The sequence below is a fragment of the Camellia sinensis genome, chromosome 1, assembly GCF_055761805.1.
Source record: "Camellia sinensis isolate YWXY chromosome 1, ASM5576180v1, whole genome shotgun sequence".
Lineage (NCBI taxonomy): Eukaryota > Viridiplantae > Streptophyta > Magnoliopsida > Ericales > Theaceae > Camellia > Camellia sinensis.
This window is the reverse complement of record NC_138961.1, coordinates 18,205,371-18,232,799: the sequence shown is the minus strand read 5'-3', so window position 1 is coordinate 18,232,799 and position 27,429 is coordinate 18,205,371. Positions and strand designations below refer to the sequence as shown.

The following is a 27,429-nucleotide window of genomic DNA, read 5'->3' as shown; positions in this document are numbered from 1 at the left end:
TGGGGCTTGTATTGGAATTTGTTGCTCTTTTTTGTCCTTTTCAATAAAAAATTGTGGAGTCCAAAAAATCTACTAAAAGTTTTACCAAATGTCTCACATGGATCATGTGAAACATTTAATAAAACTTTTGATAGAATATTTGGGGTCTCTAGCATTTCTCTTTTCAATCGGCTGTTTTTGCCAAATACTACTAGACACAAGTACAGTTGTTAATCGGCTGTTTTTGCCAAATACTACTAGACACAAGTACAGTTGTTCGAGAACAAAAAGTCTATCCACCTAGACAAATTGTCTCAAATTTCACATATAAGGTGGACGTTTGCTCTCCTGGTGGGGCCAGGCCATGAATGATTCTTGGCCTTGGATTTCATATTCTGGGTATTTTAATTTTTGGTATTTTTTTTCTTGATAGATAGATGAGCTGGCTTGAGAAAGTCTGGTGATGACGAAAAGTTTTCACAACTTTTTTTTTTTTTAGTACTAAATTTGTTAGTGACAAATTTCTTTGTTAATACTTCGTGGTCTGTGGAAGAGTTGATGGTTGCTTTTTTAACAGGAGAATTATATCTATCTATGATGCTTTGGTTTGCCAAGGCTTGCTTTTTGTTCTTCTGTGCCCAAACTGTCCCCCATTTGTCTGAAGAAAACTGCTGTCAATTGTCTTCCATCTCTAGCTAATGTATTTAGAACAAATTATAAAATACCCTTACGATATGTTTAAAAGATGAATTATTTCTTGAATTGTTACAATTCTAGAAATTTTAAATAATTATTTTCTCAGAATTTTAAATTATTGTCTTCTATGTAATAATAAAATTATTAAAATTGTTAATATAAATATATTTATGAGATTATTAAAAGTTTTAACTGACTTGACGATTTTAAATAAAATGAATTATTTGTTATGCGATTAGAAGTTGAAAGGGCATAATGTAATTTTTAAAACCACAGTAAGCCATTGATTTTTTAAACAAATCTCAAAGAGTGTGATTGTAATTTATCCATGTACTTATCTATTTAATATAAATAGGGGATACTTTATGATGAATGTGAGATGAAAGGAGTAATTTGCTGTCACTAAGCCAAAACAGGGCATTAACGGCGGTTTTTTTAACGGCGGTAACGAAAACCGCCGTTAAAGGTACTATTAACGGCGGTAACGAAAACCGCCGTTAATACCGCCATTAATGTATCATTAATGACGGTTTCGTTACCGCCTTTAAAAAAACCGCCACTAAAAGTGTCTTTAACGACGGTAATGAAACCCACTTTTAACGGCGGTAACGAAACCGCCGTTAATGCCCACTTTTAACGGCGGTAACAAAACCGCTGCTAACACTACAAGAAAATACACCTTTGGCGACTAAATTTTTAGTCGCCAAAAGTCTCTTTTTAGTCGCCAAATGTCAAATTTCCACTTTCCCCGACAAAATCTTTTAGTCGCCGGGTTTGTCGCAAATAGACGGTCGGCAATACCTTTGGCGACAAAAAAAACTTTTAGTCGGCAATACACAGGTTTTCAGCGACTAAGGTTTTAGTCGCCAATAGTCAATTCCATTTTTGGAAATTATACCTTTGGCGACTAAACTATTAGTCGGTAATAGTGAATTATTTTTTTTATTATTTATACATTTGGCGACTATTTTTTTTTTAGTCGCCAAAAGCATTTTTGAAAAAAAAAAAAAAATTTCCCTTTGTGCCTCAGAGCTCCCACGGTTCGAACCTAGGACCTCCAAGTTCCAAACCTTAACCACAGACTCCACCCCACTATGCCACTCAGCCATCTCATGACTATAATTGCAACTTATATTATTTATATATTACTTTCATCAGTATTAATACACAACTATATATATAAATGTAATTATATATATTCAAATATAATTTATGTAAAAAATAAATTATTTATTAAAAAAATTTTAGATCACTTTTGGCGACTAAAAAAATTATTTAGTCGCCAATTCTATTATTTTTGGGCTACTAATTAATTTTCCGTCGCTAAAGAAAACCATTCCGCCTAAAAACCTACCCTTTTGGCGACTAAACTTGTTTTTGGTCGCCAAAAACCTCCCCCTTTGGCTACTAAAGTGAATTTTAGTCGCCATAAACCTGTTTTTAGCTACTAATTTTTTTTTAGTAGCCAAAAAGCTTGACCTTCAGCGACGAAACTGTTTTTAGTCGCCAAAACAGGTACAATCAGCGACCAAAGTGGTTTTTAGTCGCCAAAACCTTAACGTTTGGCTACCAAATGGTTTTAGTCGCCAAAAACCCTAACCTTTGGCTACTAAAAATATTTTTGTCGCTAAAACCCCTATATTTGGCGACTAAATTGCCTTTTAGTCGCTAAAACCATTACATTCGGCGACTAAAGTCTTTTAGTCGGCAAAAGTGACCAATTTTGGCGACTAATTCCATTTTAGTCGCCAATTCCATGACTTTCAGCGACGAAAATTCCTATTTTAGTCGCCAATAGTGTTTTTTGTTGTAGTGTAATGCCCAATCATTACCGCCGTTAATGACGGCGGTCTTTGCCGGCGGAGCTCCGGCGAAACTCCGGCGTGCTCCGGCGAAACCATCTACAATAAAGTAAAAGTAATGTTTAAATATTTATTTAGGGAATATATTTCAGGAAGAGTGGCTATGGCAGAGTGGTTGGTGTTGGTGGATGAGAGGTCTTGGGTTCAAAACTTGGGGGAGTGCAAGGAGAAAGAATTATTTTTTGAAAAATTTGAACCTATTTACGGCGGTAAAAAACCGCTGTTTTTGGTCCTACATTACCGCCGTTTTTGGTCGACTTTTAACGACGGTAATTTGCCTTTTTACGACGGTTTCACTTTTTCCGACACACGCATAAACGGCGGTAACGAAACCGCCATTAATACCGCCGTTAAAGGCTTTAACGGCGGTTTTACAGCCTTTAACGGCGGTAAAAAACCGCCGCTAAAGCCCAATTTTGGCGTAGTGTGTTACTGATAAATATGAAATGATATCTTATAGGTCATTCGATACAAATTATGATATTTATGGTGTTAATTATCACAAATGTTATAATTAAATATTTTGTAGTCATAATTAAAATTATAAAAAATAAAAAACATCATAACTAAGGGTCTATTTTGTAACCATTTTGAAGATTATCTAAAGATTTTTTTATTATTATTACTAAAATAATAATTACAATAAGTTATAACTAACCTCACAACATAATCAAGTTATATTTAATAGTATAATATGTTATAACCAAAAATCACAAACATTATAATTGGGGCATGGTACACATTCCAATTTGACCACTAATATCACACATCCCTAAATGCGATGTGTATTATAGAATTTTTTGATATGTTATTACTATATTAATTCATAATATTATATATATATATATATATATATATTATAAAAGGATTTCTCTAAATAATCATTCCATTATATTTCACTACCATTAAATAAAAACCTTAAAATCAAAACACAAAATGAAATATATATATATATATATATATCTAATTGCAAGTCGCCCGTGTCTTGCTCGGGCCTCATATATACTAATATATATATATATACTAGCGTATGCCCGTACCTAAAGGCACGGTGTAAATAATATTAAGATTAAAATGCAATAAATAATATTAAGATTAAAGTGCATCAAAACGTCTATTTCTCTAACCCCGGTAAAAAACAATGGTCACCATCAATTTCATATGGTACAGTCAAAATTTCACAGGTCATGTATCTCACCAACTTAAGGTATGACTCTACAAACCCATATCAAGTAACCTGCCCTCATTTCATTTCCAACAGTTGGAGCCTTGGGATGATTGTTTGGTAATCGATATTCATGCATAATCCAGTTGGTTTTTTCGCCTTTGGGAGGTATTCGTTTGTAGAATACTAATGCGGTTCTAAAACCAACATCGGCACCCATAAATCTCAGAGTCTTATTAGTACCGGTAACCTCCAGTATCCATTATCTGCAGCTCGATTTGGCTGCTTCCCATTCTTATACTTGCGATCTCTTGGTGTAAAGAAATACCATTCCTTCTCTTCATATGGCTTGTAATTTTCTGTTAATTAAGACCAGACATAATATAAATAAAACTCATTGAACATGTTAGACTATTCGCTGGCCCTCATTCCTTAAAACTTCATCGAATGTTAGAATATACAATTCATAAACCAAAGAATGAATATGCATACATCAAAGGAAGAAATAAAAAGAAATCAAAATGAGTAACATTACATATGATTCCAAAATTTCAATATGAGTAACAAAACTAATGCAATATTGGGACAATCAAATCTGGAAGAACCCATTAGGTATATCATAGCAGCCAACATCAATTTAAACCATAGAGACAAACCCGATAGAGAGAACGCAAAACAGCCCAAGAAATCGCGAGAAAGTGATAGAAAATAGTAGAAAAATAGGGATTTGATAAACGAACTCAGAACTCATAAATCAGAACTCAGAAATTAACATTAGATAGCCCAAGAAATTGCGAGAAAGTGACAGAAAATAGTAGAAAAATAGGAGGTTGTTAAAGTGGCGGAGACGGTTCATGGAAACCTTGATCCTTACATTTTCACAAATAAAAACCATGCCTGTGATCAAATGTCCTCAGACAATATAACAGGAAAACAAACTGATTGTCTACTTAAAAAACTACATATCTATCCAAACAGCATTGTTTGTTACCTAAAAAGAATTACCATACCTATGTAATGTATAAAATTGAAATAAAAATTGCATAAATAAATTATGGCCGAAATCAACCAGAAAATTAAGAACAGTCCACTTTTTGAAAACTAAGTCCCGTGCGGATTAAGAACCAGAACTCAGAACCTTCACATGTCTCAGATCTCCTTACATTTTCACAAATAAAAACCATGCCTGTGATCAAATGTCCTAAGACAATATAACAGGAAAACAAACTGATTGTCTACTTAAAAACTACAAATCTATCCAAACAGCATTTTTGTTACCTAAAAAGAATTACCATACCTATGTAATGTATAAAATTGAAATAAAAATTGCATAAATAAATTCTGGCCGAAATCAACCAGAAATTAAGAACAGTCCACTTTTGATTTTAGTTCATTATATTTGATTTTTTTCCTCCTAAGAAAACATTTAAGGAAATACATTTACAGAAACTTTTGGAATCGCTTCGGACCACAAAATTTATAATTTTGGAACGAAAGTGTACCATGTTTCGGAACATGCATACTAATAAGTAATTCGCTAGAATATTAGTATTTTCTAGTAACATGGATGTGAACACATTTGCCATAAAAATTCAGAAAATTAAAGGTCCCTTGCCACAGTGCACAACTAACTCACTAATAACTTCTTAAAACTTCAATGTTTTTAGTAATTTTCCTCTCTCTGCACTCTTCTGAACCATCATTTTCTAACTAAAACAAAACTGGTTCCAAAGAACTGCAAAATCAATACAGATAAATTGCGCTCCCTGCAATGAGGTTACAGTAGAAGAAGCTAGCAATTACCCTTAGCTTTTCCTTACCAATTGATATACATACAGTTATAATAGTAGAATCCTTGCCGGAATAATGAAAAAGTAAAAAAATTGTCATCAAATTAAACCTTGAATAAATAATTCATTTCAAATTAAGTAGGAAAATTTTAAGGAAAACCAAAGGTAAAGGTTTGAAAAAAAAAACAAAATAAACTAAAAGGACCAAAATATTAACAGAAGAAAAGTACCATCTGCAAGTTTTAGCATCAATGCATCATATTAAAAAAAAATTAAAATATATATAACATGAACAGTGTAAAAGAAAAAAAATAAACATCAATGCCCAAAACATCAAAGTACCATTTGCAAGTGGGGTTTCCAAAAGACGAATCAAAAGTAGAATCTTTCGACATCACCGATGAAAAAATGCACAAATTACAAACAAACCTAGTAGCAAAATCAACAAAAACAAAATTAAAAAGGGCAAAAAAATAAAAAATAAAAAACTACAGATCTCCATTTTTAGCACCAGGCAGAAAATTGTAAAATAATATCATGTGAAGAAAAAAAATGAATCGAACCTGAGTGAGTGAGAAAACAGAGGAGAAGGATCGATGAATCCAGCACCGATTAAGAGAGTAAGAAGCGTTTCTGGGCTCTGAAGAGAGTAAGAAGCGTTTCTGGGCTCTTGATATTGGCTCTGAAGTAGCTCCGATTAAGAACCGCGATACCTTTCTGAACCCTGATTGGGGAGATGGGGAGAGGCACTCTGCGAAAGCCCATTGTTCCAGGTGGAAATTTCAAATAGAGTAAGAAGCGTTTATGGGCTCTTGATATTGGCTCTGAAGTAGCTCCGATTAAGAACCGCGATACCTTTCTGAACCCCGATTGGGGAGACGGGGTGAGGCACTCTGCGAAAGGAGGGAGAGGGGGAGAGGCAGCGAGTGGGAGGGTGGGGCAAGAGGCAGAGATCGGGTGAGAGAGAAGGAGAGAGGTAGCGTCTCTGATAAAGAAGAGAAACAAAGAGGGAGATAGAGATAAGGAGGGAATGGGAGGAGAAGTGCAATAGAGAAGAGATAAAGATGGAACGGGGGAGGAGACGTGGGTAGGTGGGAGAGAGCTCCGAGTGTTTGGGCGGGAATTGAAGCAAAATCTCAACCATTGATGTGTATCACAATTGATCTGAGCCCTTGAAATGAAGTGTATCTCTGATACATTTTATATATTTTCAAAATCCGTCCTGTTTTATTATATAGATATATATAGTATTTCTCCTGTCTCATGTTGTTGGTTTACTATTTCATTTTGGAATGTCTCAAAATGATAAATTCATTTGAAAAGTCAAAGTAAAAAAATATTTGATTTTTCAAAACTAACTTTGAGTAATTATAAATATATTAAAAAATTGAAAAGATAGGGGCAATAATGAAAAAATATTTTAAAATTAAAATTTAAATTTAAAATCTCCAAAAGAGACCAACAAATTGAGACGGAGCGAGTTTATATCAAGGATTCAAGCCAATTAGAAGCAGCACAAAGACTTTGTTTACTTCTCTCAACCAGTGTCATTAAGGCCAAGTTAGGTTGATGGATTTGGAAAGCAAAAAGGAAAGGTGTATGAAATTATATTTTGTTTATATTTCACTTATATTTATTTTTTTTTTAAAATTCTATTCAAATTTAGGAACCAAACAGTGTAACAAGGTGCTGGAAATAAAAAGCCTCTTGCTAATTGTTTTATGGTCTATAAACAGAAAACGAATAAATTTATTTGCTTACTTTAGTCGACCGCATGAGCATAACGATCAAATTCAAAAAGTTAAGATTTGAATTAAAAAGAGAATGCCAACTTTTTATTTTTACGTTTTTTACTATTATTTTAAAGAGGCAACTCGGTGCTATTTGAACTCATGGGACTCATCACGGGTCTTATTTCGATGATCTAAACTGTTCATTTTGTTGAATGCTTCGTGTATTTCACTTGCAAAAAAAATTAGGTCGATCCGAGTCTATTTTTTTAGTGACAAATACAATTGAATAAGTGAAGATTATTAAATGGACGTAATTTTTTGTGTGGATAAAATATACAAAGTTAGTGACATAATGAATGATTCAAATTATTGAAATAGGACTTGTGTTAGGTCCTACAGGCTCAAAGAATGCCCTCCGGTCCATATTTTGTGGTCTCATTTGAAGCGTTGATGTCCTCTAATAATAATAAAAGGGATGGGCTTCCCTCCAGTATGTGATCGGATTAGAGAGTACTGTTGCACCTATGGGGGGTCCACTACGGATTCCGTTTCGATAATCTGAATCGTTTAATGTATAGAACTCGTCGAGTACTATATTCCTGCAAAAAAATCACGTTAATCAGATATCGATAGCTATCTCATCGCGTCGGACTTTTGTCAACTATTTATTTTTTCACTTCTATTTTTTTTATTCAAAATTGATTTAATCACGTAGCTATCAATATCCGATCAACGTGATTTTTTACAAACATATATTACTCGACGACTTTTACACATTGACAATTCAGATTATCGAAACGGAACCCGTGATAGACCCCCACGGGTCCAACAGTACCTCGGACTGAAAGGAAGCCAGCCCTATAAGAGCATCTCCAACCCACTAGGTATATAATGCTTGTTAGTCAAAATGCCTAATGTAACTCATTTTTTCCAACTCCAATGTACTAGGCATATGATTAGGCATTTTAGCTCAACTCACATTCACTAGTTACATGTAGCTAGCCTTCAAGGCTAGGCAAAATTTATTTAATCATTAGGATCATTTCCCTCCATCTTTGTTTCTGATGTGACATTTTATAAAATTAATAGTATTTAGATGAATAGCTAAAATAAATAGTATGGTTGGCGTAGAAACACGAAATAGTTGATAGGCAAAATAAAATATATACACTATAGTAATATTTAGATAGGTAAAATGCCTATTACCGTTGGAGATGCTTTAATAAAATACATACTATGAAGCAACAAATTTGTGATGCACATAACTTCCAACACGTAATAGGTAAAATATCAATCAGGTGGAGCGCTGTCAAAGAATTAGGCAAACACAACAAGAAGCTGTTAAAGAAGAGAAAAACTAGGGATCATGAAAAAACTTTCATGAAAATGATTATGAAAAATTTATGACCCTTAGATTACCTTGATTAGTGTGTGGTACTTTATTTTAAGTGCAATCCAAAGGTCATGAATCTTTCATAATCATTTTCATGAAATTTTTTTCATGATACCTAACATTGCTCGTCAAAGAATTACGCAAATGCAGCCTGCGAGCTGTAGCCTTTTTTTCTCCAGCACATACGTTGTCAATAAAAATTACATAAAATCAAAATACAGCATGTTATATAAATGCATATATACCATTGAGTGCATCAACTTCATTGTATTGATCAGCAATTCACAATAACAGAGGGAGAGAGAGAGAGAGAGAGAGATGATGGATACAAAACAGAGTAAAACCAATGTCCTAATGTTACCATGGTTGGCCCATGGTCATATCTCTCCCTTCCTAGAGCTAGCCAAGAAACTTTCAGAGAGAAACTTTCACATATTGCTGTGTTCAACACCAATCAATCTAAAATCCATCAAGATAAGAATCACAGACAAGTACTCTCTCTCCATTGAACTTGTAGAAATCCACCTTCCATCCTTGCCTGAGCTCCCTCCTCACTACCACTCCACCAATGGCCTCCCAATCCATCTCAATTCCACCCTCAGAACAGCATTTGAGATAACAGCATTTGAGATGGCAAGCACAAGCTTCTCCACCATCCTCAACACACTAAGCCCAGATCTTGTAATTTATGACGTCGGCCCCCCATGGGCACAATCCACTGCCTTGTTGTTTAATATTCCTGCAGTCCAGCTCATGACTACCGGAGCCACGGTGGTTTCTTTTGTCCAACATATAATTAAGCACCATGGCAGTGTTGAATTCCCGTTTCCCGGAAATTAAGCTTAAGGGATTCCATGAAACACAGTTTCGCCATTTTGTTGAGATTGTTGTAAAAGAATAAAATGACAAACTAGTTGCCCTTGTAAATAAGGGTCAACCATCTTGCAACTTTATGTTGTACAACACTTGTAGAGAGCTTGAAGGTAAATACATCAATTATCTACCGGTTATAGATGAGAAGAAGGTTGTCCCTGTTGATCCACTTGTTCAAGGCATTGTTGATGATGAAAATGAGCACTCTGAGATCATACAAGGGTGAGTACTCCACTTTGTTTGTTTCTTTTAGGAGTGAGTATTTTATGTCTAAGGAAGAGATTGAAGAGATAGCTCATGGGTTAGAGCTTAGCATGGTTAATTTCATATGGGTTGTTAGGTTTCCAAATGGAGAGAAAGTTGAGCTTGAAGAAGCACTTCCTAAGGGGTTTGTTGACAGGCTAGGAGAGAGAGGACTGGTTGTGGATGGTTGGGCTCCACAGGCAAGAATTCTAACACATTCAAGCACTGGTGGATTTGTGAGTCACTGTGGATGGAATTCAGTATTGGAAGGCCTAAAGTTTGGGGTTCCAATTGTAGCCATGCCCATGCAGTTTGAGCAGCCATTGACTGCTAAACTGGTGGAAGAGGTTGGTGTGGCTGTGGAGGTCAACAGAGACATCAATGGAAGACTCAACAGAGACGAGATAGCATAGGTAATAAGGAAGGTTGTGGTGGAGAAAAGCGGAGAGGACATAAGGATTAAAGTGAAAAATTTTGGGGAGAAGATAAGAATGAAAGGAGATGAAGGGATAGACGAGGCAGTAGAAGTGTTGCTGCAGCTTTGTAAGGATGTGAAGTTGCTCAAAAATTAGTAGAGCAATTTTATTGAAATATTTAGGTGGGTTGAAAGAGCAGATTTTTTTTTTTTTTTTCGTATGGTATACAAACTGATCCTTGAAATAATTCCATGTGAAAGTTTGCCTTAGGCCAATCCACCAATAAAAACAAAATCTGGGGTGCATCCTTATTACCAATTAAACAGTAATTTTTTTTTTTCAGGGTCGTCAAACATTACGTGTGATGCAGCAAGCCCATAGACCTTTTTTTTTTTTTTTTTTTTGATGAGCGATTAATACAAGAGAGTATAAGAGAGATTATATATTCACAAATTATATAATCTTCAATTATGCAGGACAACATTAAATATTCAATATTTTTAGGAATTTTTGGTGAAATCCCATTTTTGGGCCTTTTTATTAGGGTAAATGATAACCCAATCAATTTTCGTTCACAAAGCCCGTGAGTAGGAAATTCCTACCTTAATAAGGACATTTTATAATTTTCATTTTTTTTATCACAATATTGCCCTTATATATATAGGTATCATATGTTTAAAAAATTTGAAATCTGAGCTAAAATCGATGAAGAGGATCTCCAAATCTGAAGATCTCACAGCCGAACATCTCTCACTTGTTCAACAATAGACGATCTCGCAGCTGAACATCTCTCACTTGGTGGCCGATGATCAACACTCTCAATTAAACGAGAGTTTCATTGAGATTTGTGACTGTTGATCGAGTTGTAGAGGTTTTTCTTCTCAATTAGGTATGTTGATTTGTTGATTAATTTTTTTTGTTTATGTTTGTTTTTTTTTTATTTATTTTTGTTGTATTTGATCTGATTTCGTTTGACAAAATTAGAGTAAAATTTTACTCTGGTTCTATTGCTCTGTCTTTTGTTTCAGAGAATGAGAGTAAAATTTTACTCTGGTTCTATTACTCTGTTTACAATGAGAGTAAAATTTTACTCTAGCGTTAGAATGACAGTAAAATTTTGATTATTGAGAAGATAGGGGAGATATGTTCTTTTAGCTTATGCGTTTTAGTTATCAATTTTTAACTAGCAAAAAAGTTGCACCAAACAAGTTCATTGTCTGCAAAATTTTTACTTTTGTGCAGAGTAACATTTTACTTTTATATTCAGAGTAAAATTTTACTTTTAGATTAAGAGTGTAACTTTTTACTCGTTTTTCAGAGTTTTTCAGAGTAAAATTTTACTTTTATACAGAGTAAAATTTTACTTTTAAATTCAGGATGTAAAATTTTACTCTTATGCAGAATAAAATTTTACTTTTAGATTCCTTTTGTAACATTTTACTCTTATATCAGAGTAAAATTTTAATTTTATGCAGAGTAAAATTTTACATTTAGATTAATGTTTCAAGTTGTGTTGGTGACACACTGTATGAGTTGTCAATCTTTAGCAAACTAAATAGTAAAAATTAACTCTAAAATATAGTACAATGTTATACTAAACCACAGTAAAATTTTATTAATTCAAACTAAACACAAATTGTAGTGACAGTAAAATTTTACTTTGGTAGTGATAGTAAAATTTTACTTTGATTGACAGTAAATTTTTACTGTTAATTGATTGCAGATTTGTAAAATGGTTCCACCTCTTATGTTGTTATGCAAGTATGGTGATCGTACCATTGTGTTCAAGGTTGTGTCAAATTGCACGTTAAAGGATTTAACTGATTTCTTAAGTTGTAAATTGAAGAAGTTTGACAGTAGTGGTTGCATACTGTTATCGTACTGTTTACCTGGACATTCGCAATGCATGATTGATGATGATTCTGATTTTCAGAATATGTTGTCGCTTGTTTATCCCCTTGGTGTTGACTGGGTTGATGTGACTATTACTGAAATGGGCATTTCAAATGAAAAACATGGAGTTAGAGAATTAGGGGACGCTATTGGATCCAACATTACTGATGATGAAATGGATTTACTTCCTATGTTTTGTCAACATGAAGAAAGGACTTTGTTGTCTTGTGGATGGGTGAATGGAATTACTCATGTAAGTCAAAGATTTATTGGAGGTGCAAAGGATTTCCAGACTACATTATGTAAATATACAATTGAGATAGGATTTGAGTTTGTGTATGTGGAGAATGAGAAGTGTCGGGTCACTGCTGTGTGTTCAATGCGGGAGTCCAAAGCTTGTTTATGGCGAGTACATGCATCTCTAGAAAGTGCTAATAATTTTTTCTACATTAGGACTCTACATGATGAGCATACTTGTGGAGCTGCAGTTCGTACTTCTAAAAACTCAAGGATGAGTTCAAATTTGGTTGCAAGTTTGATTATTAATGAAATTCGTGGGAATCCCCAAACTCGTCCAATTGATGTTGTCCGTCAATTTACAAATCAATACGGGCTCACCATTACGTACAATCACGCTTGGTTGGGAGTTGAGAAAGCTAGGACTACTACTTTTGGAGATTTCTCTATGTCTTATGATGAGATTCGATGGTATATGGATATTGTGATGCGCACAAATCCTGGTAGCTATTTGCGTTTTGACTATAACTTCCCTTATATGGATAATGCTTGTATTTATTGTCGTCCTCTATTGTTTATCGATGGAACTTTTCTGAAGGGGAAATATAAGGGCACCTTGTTAACAACTACAGCGAAGGGAGTGGATCAAGGTATATATTACTATAGTTTATTCAACAGTAACAAGTTACTTATTCTTAGAGTAACATGTTACTGTTATTCAGAGTAAAAATCTACTATATTTGTCCTTTTCGTTTAATATACTTAGTAATTGTAAAATGTTATTTTTTAGGTTTTTTCCCTTTTGCAATGGCAATTGTCGATACGGAGACTACAGACAGTTGGGAATGGTTTTTTATGCATTTGTCGAATATATTATTGGATGAAAGACCAATTACCTTCATATCTGATCGGAACGCTGGACTTTTGGAGGCTTTACCCAAGGTTTTACCTACTGCTTACCACTATTTTTGTCTCCAACACTTGAAGGCCAATTTGAGGGATAGGTTCTCTGGTCTAAGTTTCAGTAATACTTTCAGGAGTAGAATAGTTTTTTTGTTTTCTTCATGTGCTTATGCTCTGACAGTGGGATGTTTTAATCAGTGCTTGAAAGAATTACAAGATGAGGGAAAATGGATCGTTTGTGGGTTTCTATCCAATTTGCCCTATGACAAGTGGACTAATGCATATTTTAAAGGACAAAAATATGGTGAAATGCACTCGAATGTGGTAGAGTCTTTCAATTCATGGATCCGTCAAGCTCGCCATTTGCCCACTACGAAGATGATTGATTTAATTAGGTTGAAGATCATGGATTTGATGTCGAGAAGGAGAGAACAAGCTAAGAAATGGAATACTTTTCTTTGTCCGGAGATGGATTCAACATTAGTAAATGCTCTTAAAAGTGGAAGAACTTGGTTGGTTAGTCGTTCAAGTGATCATGTTTTTGAGGTTCAATCCTGGCCATCGGTTAGCGTTGACCTCTTGAATAGAACTTGCTCATGTTACCAATGGCAACTGAATGGATTTCTTTGTGCTCACGCGGCCACCGCTATCCAAAAGAGCAGAGGTGATTTGTATGCACATGTGGAACCATTTTATTACACTAGCAAGTTCAAAGCTTGCTATGCTAAGTCCGTTTATTCAATACCCACTGCTGAGAAACCTCTTGTAGCTATGGATGATCTTGTTGTCCTTCTTCCAATTTGTAAGAAGCCACCTGGTAGGCCAAGGAAGAATAGGATTCCATCTAGGGATGAGAAGATAAGACGAGTACAGTGTGGTAGATGTGACAAGTACGGTCATAATATGAAGACTTGAAAGGAGACATTGCCATGAAAGACATTATTGATTTTGTAAAAGAAGTATGAAAATAATGCAGTTCTTTTGCAATAAATAGTCCATAGCAATAATAATAGTCTTTTAGACTAGATTTGTAAGGAGACATTGTAATAAAAGACATTTTTACTATGTTCTTGAATGGTTGTCTGTTCAAGTTTCTGATTTGCTTTGTGGTTGAATTTGACATTTTAATATATTTTTTTTAATGTGGTTGAATAAGTTTCATGTAAATGAACTTATAATGGAGTTTGTTCAGTAGGTGTGAAGGTTTGAAATGGTTGTGCTCAGCCTGTGCTTTCAAAGTAAATTTTTTTGGTATTTTAGAGTAAACTTTACTTTATTGCAGAGTAAAATTTTACTTTTTTGAGAGTAAAACATTGCCTTCATTCACATGAAAGTAAAACTTTACTGCCTTTCAAAGTAAAAATTTACTTTCTTGTTGAATGGTTCTCTGTGGGGGTGATGAGCCTGTGGTTTCACAGTAAAATGTTACTTTATTTCAGAGTAAAATGTTACTTTTAGATTAAAATTTTATCTTATTTCAGAGTAATTTTTTTTTTTTTTATAGAGGGTAAAATTTTACTTTTATGCAGAGTTACATTTTACTTTTAGATTCAGAGTGTAACATTTTACTCTGAAAATTTTCAGAGTAAAATTTTACTTTTAGATTCAGAGTGTAACATTTTACTCTTTTTTCAGAGTAAAATTTTACTTTTACATTCAGAGTGTAACATTTTACTCTTTTTTAGAGTAAAATTTTACTTTTATACAGAGTAAAATTTTACTTTTAGATTCAGAGTAACATTTTACTCTTTTTTTCGAGTAAAATTTTATTTTTATACAGAGTAAAATTTTACCTACAGATTCAGAGTGTAACAATTTACTCATATTTCATATTTCAGAGTAAAGTAAAATTGTACTTTTATTCAGAGTAAAATTTTACTCTATTGTAGACAGTGTGTTAGCCACTTAGAAAAACATTTCCAACTTGCACCAAAATTTACCACAATACACAAACTCCCCCTAATGATCATCATGCAATCTTTGTGCAAAAATAATCTAACAACACAACTACATATATCATCAAAGATACACAAGTATAACCTATATGATTGTATTCTATCCATAACAACGTTTATTCCTAGTCAAAACAATATCCTGCTATAATAATGTATTAATCACCAAACCATAGTAAAATTTACTAGAACAATAGACATAGCATGTACTATCTAATACTCTTTTAGTATTGTTTCACTTACAATTACTTTTTCACCATTCTTTCATTTACAAAATCCAAAATTACATACATCATTCACAGTAGTTCCCCAAAAAGTTGTCCATATTGTCATCCTTGACGTCATAGCTCTAGCCCATTTTTTTTTTTTTTTTTTTTTGAGGTTGAATTCTTCCTCAATCCATGTTTTTGAATAATCATTCAAAAATTGGTGCACTATTGACGCTTGAAAATTGTTAATTTCATCATCTTCCATAGAATTTGCAATAGGCTCATCTCTTATGATTTGGCGCATGATATAACATACAATAATTCTGCAATCAACACTATTAAAAAAAATCAAGATCTTGTTAGATTTAGTCAAATTTGAAAACTACCAATTCAAGCATGTAGTAGTAGCGTGAAATACTTACGATGTTGGGCGTTGTTGTGGACTATCTTTCACCGAAACCAAGTTTGCAAACTTTCTTCTACCTCTCTTCGTTTTGTTGGCCAACGCGTTCTCCACGTATGTGGACTATCTAACATCATTGCATAATTGTTTGGTCACAATTAAATACAAGAATAAGACACAGTAAAAGATTACTGTTAATATGATGCAAAGCACTTACAATCTTTTTTGCATCCTTAAGGTAAGGATCTTCTCTGTTGTCTCTTGGCCTTAAAGAATTGTAATGTCTCCACTCATTAAATTCAGTGTCAAATACAAGAAGTGTCCAGTGGTAAGGTTTTTCTTCCTTCTTGTTCCCATTGGAATTCATGCAAAAATGAAGGTATCTGTATCAACTCAAATCTTGTCCAAGGACTTTATCAATTAAATGATTTCTCAACTCTCCATAACCCCATTTCACTAAAGACTGTATTTAATCATATAAGAGTGTCATGTCTCAAGTTGTGTTGGTGACACACTGTATGAGTTGTCAATCTTTGGCAAACCAAATAGTAAAAATTAACTCCAAAATACAGTACAATGTTACACTAAACCACAGTAAAATTTTATCAATTCAAACTAAATATAAATTGATGGTTTACCCAACAAAGGCTTGAGAAAAAGAATGATTTATTCTTTTCTGGCTTCTTTGCTTGTTGCTCAATTTGAAGCATTTCTACAAAGCTGTCAATGACCTACAAAAACAAAAATCAATTAAATATATGTTAATAAAATGAACTATTTTTAGTTATTGAAGTGAAGTGAACACTAGTCATTGAAACTTGTATGGCCACATACATTATTTGTAGTATCATCATCTCTCACAATTGCATCCACATCATGCAATGTATCATATACTCCATTTCCTGTGCCGGACCATATGATTGTACTAGTCATAAGGTAAAAAAAATGTTAATTAGCACATTGCAGTTTGATAACAATAAAAATCTGTTGTTTGATAAAATTAAAATGGTTTTACTCTGTGGTTTCCAAATTGTAATTCTTACTCAGTAGACACTTATCATTCTCATCAAGCTATTTGCATATTGCAGCGTTACCTGGAAACAAAACCCTTCAAACTGGCTTTGGTTGGCTTAGAGGCAAGTTAGGCAAGTTGTCAACACAAATCACTTCATTTGATATCACTTCAATTGCTTGTTTTGTGGTCTTTTTTTCTTTGGCTCTCTTGGCTCACATTCAAAATCAGACATCTCTTTTTTCTTCCTCGCCTTGATTTTGATTTTCTTGACCATGGATGTTTGCAATGGCTCTATGACTATAGGTGTTTCTTTCACTGTAGTTTGAATCCCAAAGTTTTGCGCTTGTTCTACTCCTTTAGCATGTGGCATTTCTTTAGAAACAAAAGCTTGGGTAGCCGCATGAACTGCATTTTCTTCAATCTATTCAACCAACTATTTATTTTCAGATTCGAGTTCTTCAATCTCTTTTCTCAATTTCTCTATCTCTTTCTCTGTGTTGCTCATCTTTTCCATCATTTCTTTTGTTTTTGCCTCTTGATCCTCTTGTATTTTTTTGCATTATCTCCTTCATTTTATTCAGTTCTTCAACCAATGCCATATTCTCACTTTTCAGCCTCTTGTTTTCTTTTTGAACTCGTTCTAATTTCCCAAGATCAATGAAGTCCTTCAAAGGTTGATCATCTGCTAAAGCTTCAACTACATGATCTTCATCTTCTTCAGTCTCCAAATTTTCCTCTATGTCCAATGCATCTTCTTCATCATCATTGCGAATGAGTTCCATTTCTTCTCTGGAAATGGGCTTTAGTTCATTGTGATTTACCTGCATTTGAAAAATAGAAAAAAGAAAAAAAGTCAGCAACGAAGCAAAATTTAACCACTGGAGTAAAATTTTACTCTGTTTCAAAGTAAAAGTTTACTCTGATTGTAAGTAAACTTTTACTCTGTTCAAGAGTAAGTAAAATTTTACTCTGACTGCAAGTAAAAGTTTATTCTGATTTAAAGTAAACTTTTACTCTGATTTAAAGTAAGCTTTTACTCTGTTCAAGAGTAAGTAAAATTTTACGCTAACTGTAAGTAAAAGTTTACTCTGATTTAAAGTAAACTTTTACTTTGTTCAAGAGCAAGTAAAATTTTACTTTGATTGTATGTAAACTTTTACTCTGATTTAAAGTAAACTTTTACTCCGTTCAAGAGTAAGTAAAATTTTACTCTGTTTCAAAGTAAAAGTTTACTTTGATTGTAAGAGTAAGATTTTATTATGTAAGTATAATTTTAAGCAAAGTGAACCAGTAAGCGTGAGTTTGGAAAAATGATACCTCTTCGAGCTTTAGTGTTTGCAATGACCTCTTCATTAGCTTTTTTCTCAACGTTGATAAGTCCCATCGAAGGAGCCTTGGACACAAATTTTTTCCTTGAGGTTGAATGCGGGTAGTATGCTCGCATAACCAGTACTATAAAACGAAAAATCGAAATTAGTTAATTCTCTAAAGATAGATTGCGTAATATTTCAAGTAGTTCAATTTACTTACCAAAAGAAGAAGTACACATCCAGTTACATTTTTAGGACTTCCTAATGAACAATGGATTGAAGTAGTCAACGTGGATGCAACTGCAGTCGACCATGCATATGAATTCATCATTTCCAAATCTTCCACAAGGGCGACAAAAGCCCATCCAACTGTTAGACCAGTTGTTGGTAATAGCAAAGTTGCCACAATAAATAAGCACATTATTCGTGCAACATCCTCAACATCAACTCTCGTTGTGCCTACCAATGCATCTCCTAATGCCTCTCGCAAACTCTTTACGGATATTCTTGACATATTACGAAACCTTCTCTGCACAAAAGGTGATTCTTGTTTCTTCCCATATGACACATCTACTTTTTTCGTTCCCGATTTTATCCCAAAAATCAAAGTAACGTCACTGTTCCATATGTCACATGTTTTCCCCCCAAGCTTAAATCCATTTGCATGAAAGTCATAAAGATTTGATCACATCCATGACATTAACGTCAACTTTCTTGAACTTCTTTAACACCACATCATCTTTCTTCCAAAAAGATTTAAACAACATCCCAAAAGGTGTTCCCTCAAGGGCAGTAATGTGTCTTTTAGTGAACCTTGTGTCTCGCATTAGATTTATGAATGAAACAATATTTGACCTATATTGTTTCATATAGTTTTCCCTCTCCCGTACTCCATGTACAATATTCAACTTCGAAGGTTTTGTTGTTGAAGGCATTGGATTGCTTTCTTTGCAGCCTTCATCATCATTAACATTGGATTGAACTTCTTTACTACTTTTGCTCTCTTTTTTAGGGACTTTCTTCTTTTGTATAACCGTTGGTGGAACTTCAAAATCATCATCATCATCATCACTACATATGCTTCTTATAACAACCATTTTACAACACTAAAAAGTTTCCCTATATCAACAGTGTAACATTTTACTTTAAACAACAAAGTGACAAAACAAATAAGCACTAAACAAAATTCACAAGCATTGTAATAAGACAGTAAAGTTTTACTCTGTTTGGCAGTAAAACGTTACTTTTATTAAAAGTAAAATTTTACTCTGGTTGGAAGTAAAATTTTACTCTGAAAAATTCATGAAGCAAGTGAATTTGAAAGCATTGATATTGCAGGACCAAAACACTACATAATTCAAAGCGTATTGAGCAAAAGCTAGAGTTAAAGTAAAATTTTACTCTGTAATAAGTAAAATTTTACTCTCATTGTAAGTAAAATTTTACTCTGAAAAAATTCATGAAGCAAGTGAATTTGAAAGCATTGAAATTGCAGGACCAAAACACTACAGAAATCAAAGTGTAATGAGCAAAGGCTAGAGTTAAAGTAAAATTTTACTCTGTAATAAGTAAACTTTTACTCTGAAAATTCATGAAGCAAGTGAATTTGAAAGCATTGAAATTGCAGGACCAAAACACTACAGAAATCAAAGCGTAATAAGTAAAGGCTAGAGTTAAAGTAAAATTTTACTCTGTAATTACGAAATACCTAAGTTAGTTTTCAAAATTTTTAAACCTCAACATTTTCACATGATTTAGTAATTTAAAGTATTTTAAGATAGTGATAAAAAATTTAGAATAGATGATTCTTAGTGCAACCAAAAATCCCAAATTTTACTAACCCAACGTAATCTTATACACCACTCCCAAAATGAAAACAAACCCATATAGACTTCATAATATCAAAAAACTAGCAGAAAAAGGAAAAAATCACCTGCAAAATGTGTGTTCAAGAGAGAGAGAGAGAGAGTAAAGCGTAATGCATAGTTCGATTCGAATGCAAGCGACGAACCTGTAACGTTGCTAGGGTTTCAATCGACGAAATTGTAACGAAGTAGCAATTTTGTAAAGAAATACCACCTGATTACACAATCTAAAATACCTCAATCTAAGCGTTCAATAATATCTCACCAAGCGATCTAAGTGTCTCGCCTTCAAAGTGATTCAACTTACACCCTCTTGAGTTTGTTTTGTGTGTATTTTTCTATAAACATGGCTAATTTTTGTATTAAATACATCTGATATATATACACAACACATGAAAAAAATTCTGATGGCCAATTTTTGTATTAAATACATCTCATATATATACACAATACATGATAGAGTTTGCATATAGGCGAGATCCTTAGGGATCCCTATCTTTTAGTTATGGGGATAAAATAAAAGATGTATCTTTTATCTTAAATATGCAGGATACAACTTATCCAATTTTTCATTAATTATCTTTTAAATAGATAATATAGAACTTTTACTAATTGCAATAATGTCCATCAATACATTACAATTAAACCCCTAAAAGAAGATAATTACAAGTGAGGCCCTTTGGTACAATTAGTCACAAACTTCCTCCACCAAACTATATTCCAAATGAGTTAATAGGTATGGACAAATTTATCACTATCAAAAACCCTAACTCATGTAACCGAATTCTAAATTTTTACTTTTTCTAATTGGACCCTAAAAGCATTTTTCAAAAATAGTACTTTTGTAATTATATATGTATAGAAATATTTTTATGAAAAAGTTACCGGCCGGCATTCTTTTGGTCCAATGTTAATAGGAAAAATTGCTTGAATATACTTTCTCACTTTGAGAATGGTGGATTCCATGTTAAACACCTATATAAATCAATTACCACTCACATAACCCAACATGTTCGTATATAGCCTTTGGTTCGGCATCACCGATTGACAATATCAAAATTAAATGAATAGTTAATTAATTCATACAAGCCTCTCAGGTCAAAGGAAAATAAGTGTATTGTAATAGAACTTCCTTTTAAACAGACAGTGATCATTCTATAGGTGCTCTCAAAACCGATCATGTTCAATGCATGTATTTATTGCATAACACCCAACTATTTGCTTAAGGTCACTACCTCAATGATATAGTTAATCATTCTATCATATAGCAACAAAACAGGTGTAGGCCATAGTAGTACGACGCCCAATCAACACCTATAGCCTAGAATATTAATTAGGTCTACAAGGCACCGAAAAATCATAACTCCCAGCTTTTGGTTCATTAACCATTAGCATGTTTTTCTACAATGTTACCCAAGGGACCAAATGTTCACATCATATGTAACATTAAATATAACATTACCCATAATAATATACAAAATACAAAATAAAAATGCCAAGCAATTTTATATAATCAATTAATAAAGTTAACAAATTGGTTTTTGAGGCACAAATGCTAATATCAATACCAATAATGTGGAATTGTTTCTTCTTCCTATTGGATTGATGACTGATACCAATCTGAAGTTTTTGAATTTAAACTGTTTGTCTGGTCTAGTGAATGGCGTACTACGAAATTCCATATGCAAGCACTCACCAGAGTCCTGCTTGTGTCTGTCTCTGCCCCTCGAGTTGATAGTATTGAGTTCACGGATTGGCTCATGCGTCAACATCGTCATATAAAATTTATATAATGTTTTTGAGCTCATCAACATTGTTGTGTTGATCACCAATCACCGGAACAGAAGTTAAACTTGAAATTGAGAGATCATGGATGCAAAATAGAGAAAAATTAATGTCCTAATGCTAACATTTTTGGTCTGTGGTCGCATATCTCCATTCCTAGAACTAGCCAAGAAACTTGCACACAAAAACTTCTTCATATATTTGTGTTCCACACCAATCAATCTCAAATCCATCAAGAAAAAAAATCACTGAGAAGTACTCTCTCTCTCTCTCTTCATCACACCAGTCAAAATCCACCTCCCATCATTGCCTGAGCTTCCTCCTCACTACCACAACACCAATGGACTACCAACGCATCTTAATTACACCCTCAGAACAACCTTTGATATGGCAATCCCAAGTGTGTCAAGCATCCTCAACACACTAAGCCCAGACTTGCGTATTAATCATTTTAGCCCTCATGGACACCAATGATTGCATCCTCTTATAATATTAAAGCAGCTAAGTTCTGTTGGATAGTCTTCACTCTATTCCGAATAAATTAAGTTTGTGTATTTAACAACAAACAAAAGAAATAAAGGAAAGGAGGAAGAATGTTTGATTACAAAAATCAAATTAGAAAATAAAATAAAAAAATAAAAAAAGATTTTTATTTTGTTAGAAAAACAAAATCAAAATCCGATATAAATAAATAATAAATCAGAAAATAAATTAACAACTTACTTGATTAATTTCTTGAACAAATTTTTTGATCAAGTCCAGTGTTTAACACTGTGTCCTTAAGACATTCATCCTCTCCACAGTGCTTTTAGATTTGCGGATGTCTATCTCCCAGGATAAAATGATCAACAGCAAACAATAGCAACACTACAAATTGTTTGCACAACGAACACACTATGTGTTTACAGTCTTTCTTACAAAAATTTTATGCAGCAAAATGCAGGGAATTATTACAGAGGAGAAGTACGAAAATTGTGAATGAATAATCAGTAAAGGGTCTGTCTATTTATAGGAGAAAATGTGGCTGTTTGGTTTGAATTAAACAGGTGCAAACCTATTCAGTTTGAATTGAACAGATATGACACTATTTGGGTTTGAATTTGAATTGATACTGAAATTGTTCCGGTTTAAATTCAAACAGATAAAAATTGGGCAAAATTTTGGTGGAAGAAAAAACCAGATAGATTTTTTTCGGAATTAATTTGAATTCTGGACAGAAATTTTATTTTACCAAAAAATAAAATTAAATTCAAATATTTTTGGCCCAAAAAGATAAGTATTGGGCCGGACAAGCCCAACCTAATCTCACACCATGCACCCGCACCCAAGCCCAGACCCCAGACCTAACCCAGCCCGCCCGGATGGGCAGCGGTAGCATCGCGCGAGCGTGTGTTTTATTTTCGGTCCAATGGGTCTAGCCTACTTTGCCCATAACCTTCCTTTCTACAAAACTTGGGTGCCCCTTGGGGCCTACCCCAAGTTCTAAACTCAAGCCTTATAAACCCACTCAAAGTATGCCTATTAAATCAATGTGGGACAAGCCTTAAACCAAACCTTTAGGAAATTTCACCAAAAACTCCATTTCCATGAAGCTCACTTTGGCTTCAATTTCCTATTCATCCGATAATGGTTTTGAGCAACCAAATATACCACGTGAATCACAACGCGGCATAGAACGCTTTATCACTTAGACCCATCAAATTTGGCACACGGGTCCCACCTAAAAAATAGACCAAAGTTAAGGAAAAATCAGATTTTTCCAAAACTTCAAAACCATTTCTAACAAACCATCACATGAATGGAATTTGATGACAACGAAAATGCAATAATATGCAGAATTTGTTGAAAGAGTAACTAACTAATGGACGCGATGCCTTGAATTGTTCAGCCATTTGTGTAAGCCAAGACAATAGATTTCACACAAAATATCTTCTGACACATCATGGTTTTTACGGTTGTGTTCATTTTGGCCTTGAACTCTCCTGGTTGTTCATGAGTGCTTCTAGAGAATTTAGCCTCTTTATTCTCATAGAACCGGCCCTTGTTTGACACTCATATATGTGATTCTTATGGTGAGTATCTCTTATACTCGTCTTGATTTTATGCCTAAATCAAGATATAAGTAATCATTAAAAACAAAGCTAATCCTTAAACCCCTACATACAACATATGTTGCAGATATCACTCTCACCATAGGAATGGGTAAGGATTTTTTAAATCCCTTGGTGATTTCTAGCTAGCCATACATAACTTAGTTGTCCCTTTGAACTTAGTTCTTGGGATCTCCAGTCATATAAGTAGGGTTACCATTATGATGACTCTTAAGTAATAGGCTTTAATACCATCCCCTTTGATGAACTATACACTTGTTCTTTTGCCAAAGCTTTTGTTAACGGATCCGTATTATTCTTTTTAGATTTTATATAATCTATTGAGATTATTCCATTTGAGAGCAATTGCCTTGCGGTATTATGTCGACGACGAATATGGCATGACTTACCATTATAAATATGATTCTATGCCCTGCCTATTGCAGATTGACTATCACAATGAATGCAAATAGCTGGCACAGGTATAGGCCACATTGGAATGTCTTCTAAAAAGTGACGAAGCCATTTTGCTTCTTCTCCTACTTTGTCTAAATCAATGAACTCAAATTCCATTGTGGATCGTGCGATACATGTTTGTTTCGTGGATTTCCAAGAAACAGCAGCGCCTTCCAGAGTAAAGACATATCCACTAGTGGATTTTGAATCTTTAGTATCCTATATCCAATTGGCATCACAATAACCTTCGAGTACTACTGGATATCGAGTAAAGTTCAAACCATGATCACGGGTAAATCTTAGATATCTAAGAACTCAAATGATTGCTTTCTAATGGTCTTCTCCTGGGTTACTAGTGTACCTACTCAATTTACTGACAGCATAAGCTATATCAGGACGAGTACAATTCATTAGGTACATTAGGCTTCTAATGATTCAGGAGTATTTTAACTGAGACATCACATCACCTTTATTTTTTGATAAATAAAGACTGATGTCTACAGGTGTTCTAGCTACATTCATATCATTTTTGATAAATTTACCAAGAATTTTCTCAATATAATGTGATTGAGATAATGCATATATGTTAGATGTTTTAGTAATTTTCATTCCTAATATAACATCTACGACCCCCATATCTTTCATATCAAATCTTCTATTCAGCATTTGCTTAGTTGATTTGATCATATTTTGACTACTTCCAATGATAAGCATGTCATCCACATAAAGACAAACTATGACATATCCTTGGTCAGTGTTTTTAACATAGACGCACTTGTCACATTCGTTTATCTTAAACCCATTAGTAAGCATAGCATGATCAAATTTTTTCATACCATTGCTTAGGTGCTTGTTTTAATCCATAAAGAGATTTTACAAACTGACAAACTTTCTTTTCTTGTCCCGGCACTACAAACCCTTTGGGTTGCTCCATATAGATCTCTTCATTTAGATCACTGTTTAAGAAAGCTGTCTTAACATCTATTTGATGTATTTCTAAATTATACAACGCTGCTATAACAATAAGCATGCGAATGGATGTTATTCTTGTCACAAGGGAATATGTGTCAAAATAGTCCAGACCTTCATTTTGTTTGTAACCTTTTATTACAAGTCTTACTTTGGGGTTGTTTGGGGTGTCCTAAATAAGTGCACTTTTTGACTTTTCAGACTAAAAAGTTGAGGACAAAAATATGGTTGTTTGGGATAACTTTTTGACTTTTGACGAAAAAATGTGTATTAAAAAATTGTATAAATTAGTGTATAGGGGAAGATTGGAATAAAATAGGTTGTACGGTGGGATAAGGTAAGGGACAGCGTGCAGTGTATAGGCTAAGAGATGATTCCCTTCTTTTCGGGCATTGAATGGACGGTGCTGTTTGGCCCGTGGGGGCCCACCACGGGTCCCGTTTTGCTAATCGGAACCGTTCAATGTGTAGAACTCGTCGAGTACTATATATTTATAAAAATCACATTGATCGGATATCGATAGCTATCTGATCGGATTAATTTTTTTTTTCAACCGTTAACTATAACACCATCCATTTTTTATACAAAACTGATCATATAGTTAGCGATATCCGATCAACGTGATTTTTTACAAGCATATAATACTCGACGAGTTGTACATATTGAATGGTTCAGATTATCAAAACGGGACCCATGATGGGCCTCCACGGGCCGAACAGTACCGTGTTGTTTGTGCACCCTGCCTGTGCAATTTTTCCCAAAAAGTCAGCTCATGCTTGTGGGACGTCAGTTCAGTTTGTAATAATTTTGTGTAAAATTAATTTTTTTATATATTTTTTTGGTGAATAGTGATGACTTTTTTAACTTTTTTAGTAACTTTTTGACTTTTTAGATTATTTTAAGGATCCCAAACCAGGCCTTTATATTTGTCTATTGAACCATCTACTTTCGTTTTTCTCTTAAATATCCATTTATATCCAAGAGGTTTAGAACCGGGTGGAAGATCCACCAATTCCCAAGTATGATTTTGCATAATGGATTTAATTTCATTATTAATAGCCTTTTCCACAAAGGTGCTTCAGGACCTGTCATTGCTTTCTTAAAACTTTGAAGTTCATTTTCTAATAGGTATGTCAGAAAATCTGGACCAAAGGATTTTGATATTCTTGCTCTCTTACTTCGTCTTGGTTTATCATCAATTAAAGCCTGTTGGTCGAGACCATTACTAGTCTCTTGTATTTGATTGTCATTAGTCTCTTGACTTTGTGTACAATCATAAGTTCTTTTCTACGAACTTAATTCCTATCATTTCTTGTAAAGAAAAACATGTTAAAAAAACACAGCATTCCTTGACTCTATAATAGTGTTCACATTTATATCAGGTATTTCTGATTTATAAGTCAAAAACCGATATGCACTACTATTCTGAGCATAATCAATAAACACACAATCCACTGTTTTGGTCTTATCTTAGTCTTTTTAGGAACAAGAACTTCTACCTTTACCAAACACCCCCACACTTTTAAGTATTTGTAGGAAGGCGGTCGACCTTTTCACAATTCATAAGGAGTGTTGTTGGTTTTTTTGTGGGGTATTCTGTTAAGAACATAATTAGTAGATAATATTACTTTCTCTCACAAGTTCTGTGGTAAGCCCGAACTTAGTAACATGGCATTCATCAATTTTTTAAGGGTTCTATTTTTCCTTTCAGCAATTCCATTTTGCTATAGAGAATAGGGTGCTGTAGTTTGGTGAATAATGCCATGTTGTGCACAAAATTCATTTAATGGTGCATCATATTCACTGCCCCTATCACTTCTAACCATTTTAATGGTTTTTCCAAGTTGATTTTCAACTTCAGTTTTGTAAAGTTTAAACATTTCTAAGGCTTCATCTTTACTTCTAAGTAAGTATACGTAACAATATCTTGTGTAATCATCAATAAATGTTATGAAATAATTTTTGCCTCCTCTAGTTTGAACAAATTTAAGATCACATACATCAGTATGAATTAATTCTAGAGGTTTAGTTTTTCTTTCAATCGATTTAAATGGAGCCTTAGTTAGTTTCGTTTCTACACAAATCTCACATTTGTGATTCGGATCAATTTCAAACTTTGGTATATAATCCAAACCAATTAATCTATGAAAAGCATCAAAATTCACATGTCCTAATCTACCATGCCATAAATT

At 33.7% G+C, this 27,429-nt stretch overlaps 1 protein-coding gene and 1 pseudogene across 1 annotated transcript; both read left to right on the top strand.

The window, feature by feature from the left end:
- Positions 1–8,903: 8,903 nt before the first annotated feature.
- Positions 8,904–10,742, top strand: LOC145791943 (UDP-glucosyltransferase 29 pseudogene; annotated as a pseudogene).
- A 1,140-nt stretch (positions 10,743–11,882) lies between these two features.
- On the top strand, positions 11,883–14,098 carry LOC145821496 (uncharacterized). The gene is made up of 2 exons (XM_082918039.1): positions 11,883–12,930; positions 13,071–14,098. Exons 1-2 carry the CDS (start codon positions 11,883–11,885, stop codon positions 14,096–14,098), a joined length of 2,076 nt encoding a protein of 691 aa, XP_082774165.1.
- Positions 14,099–27,429: the final 13,331 nt, after the last annotated feature.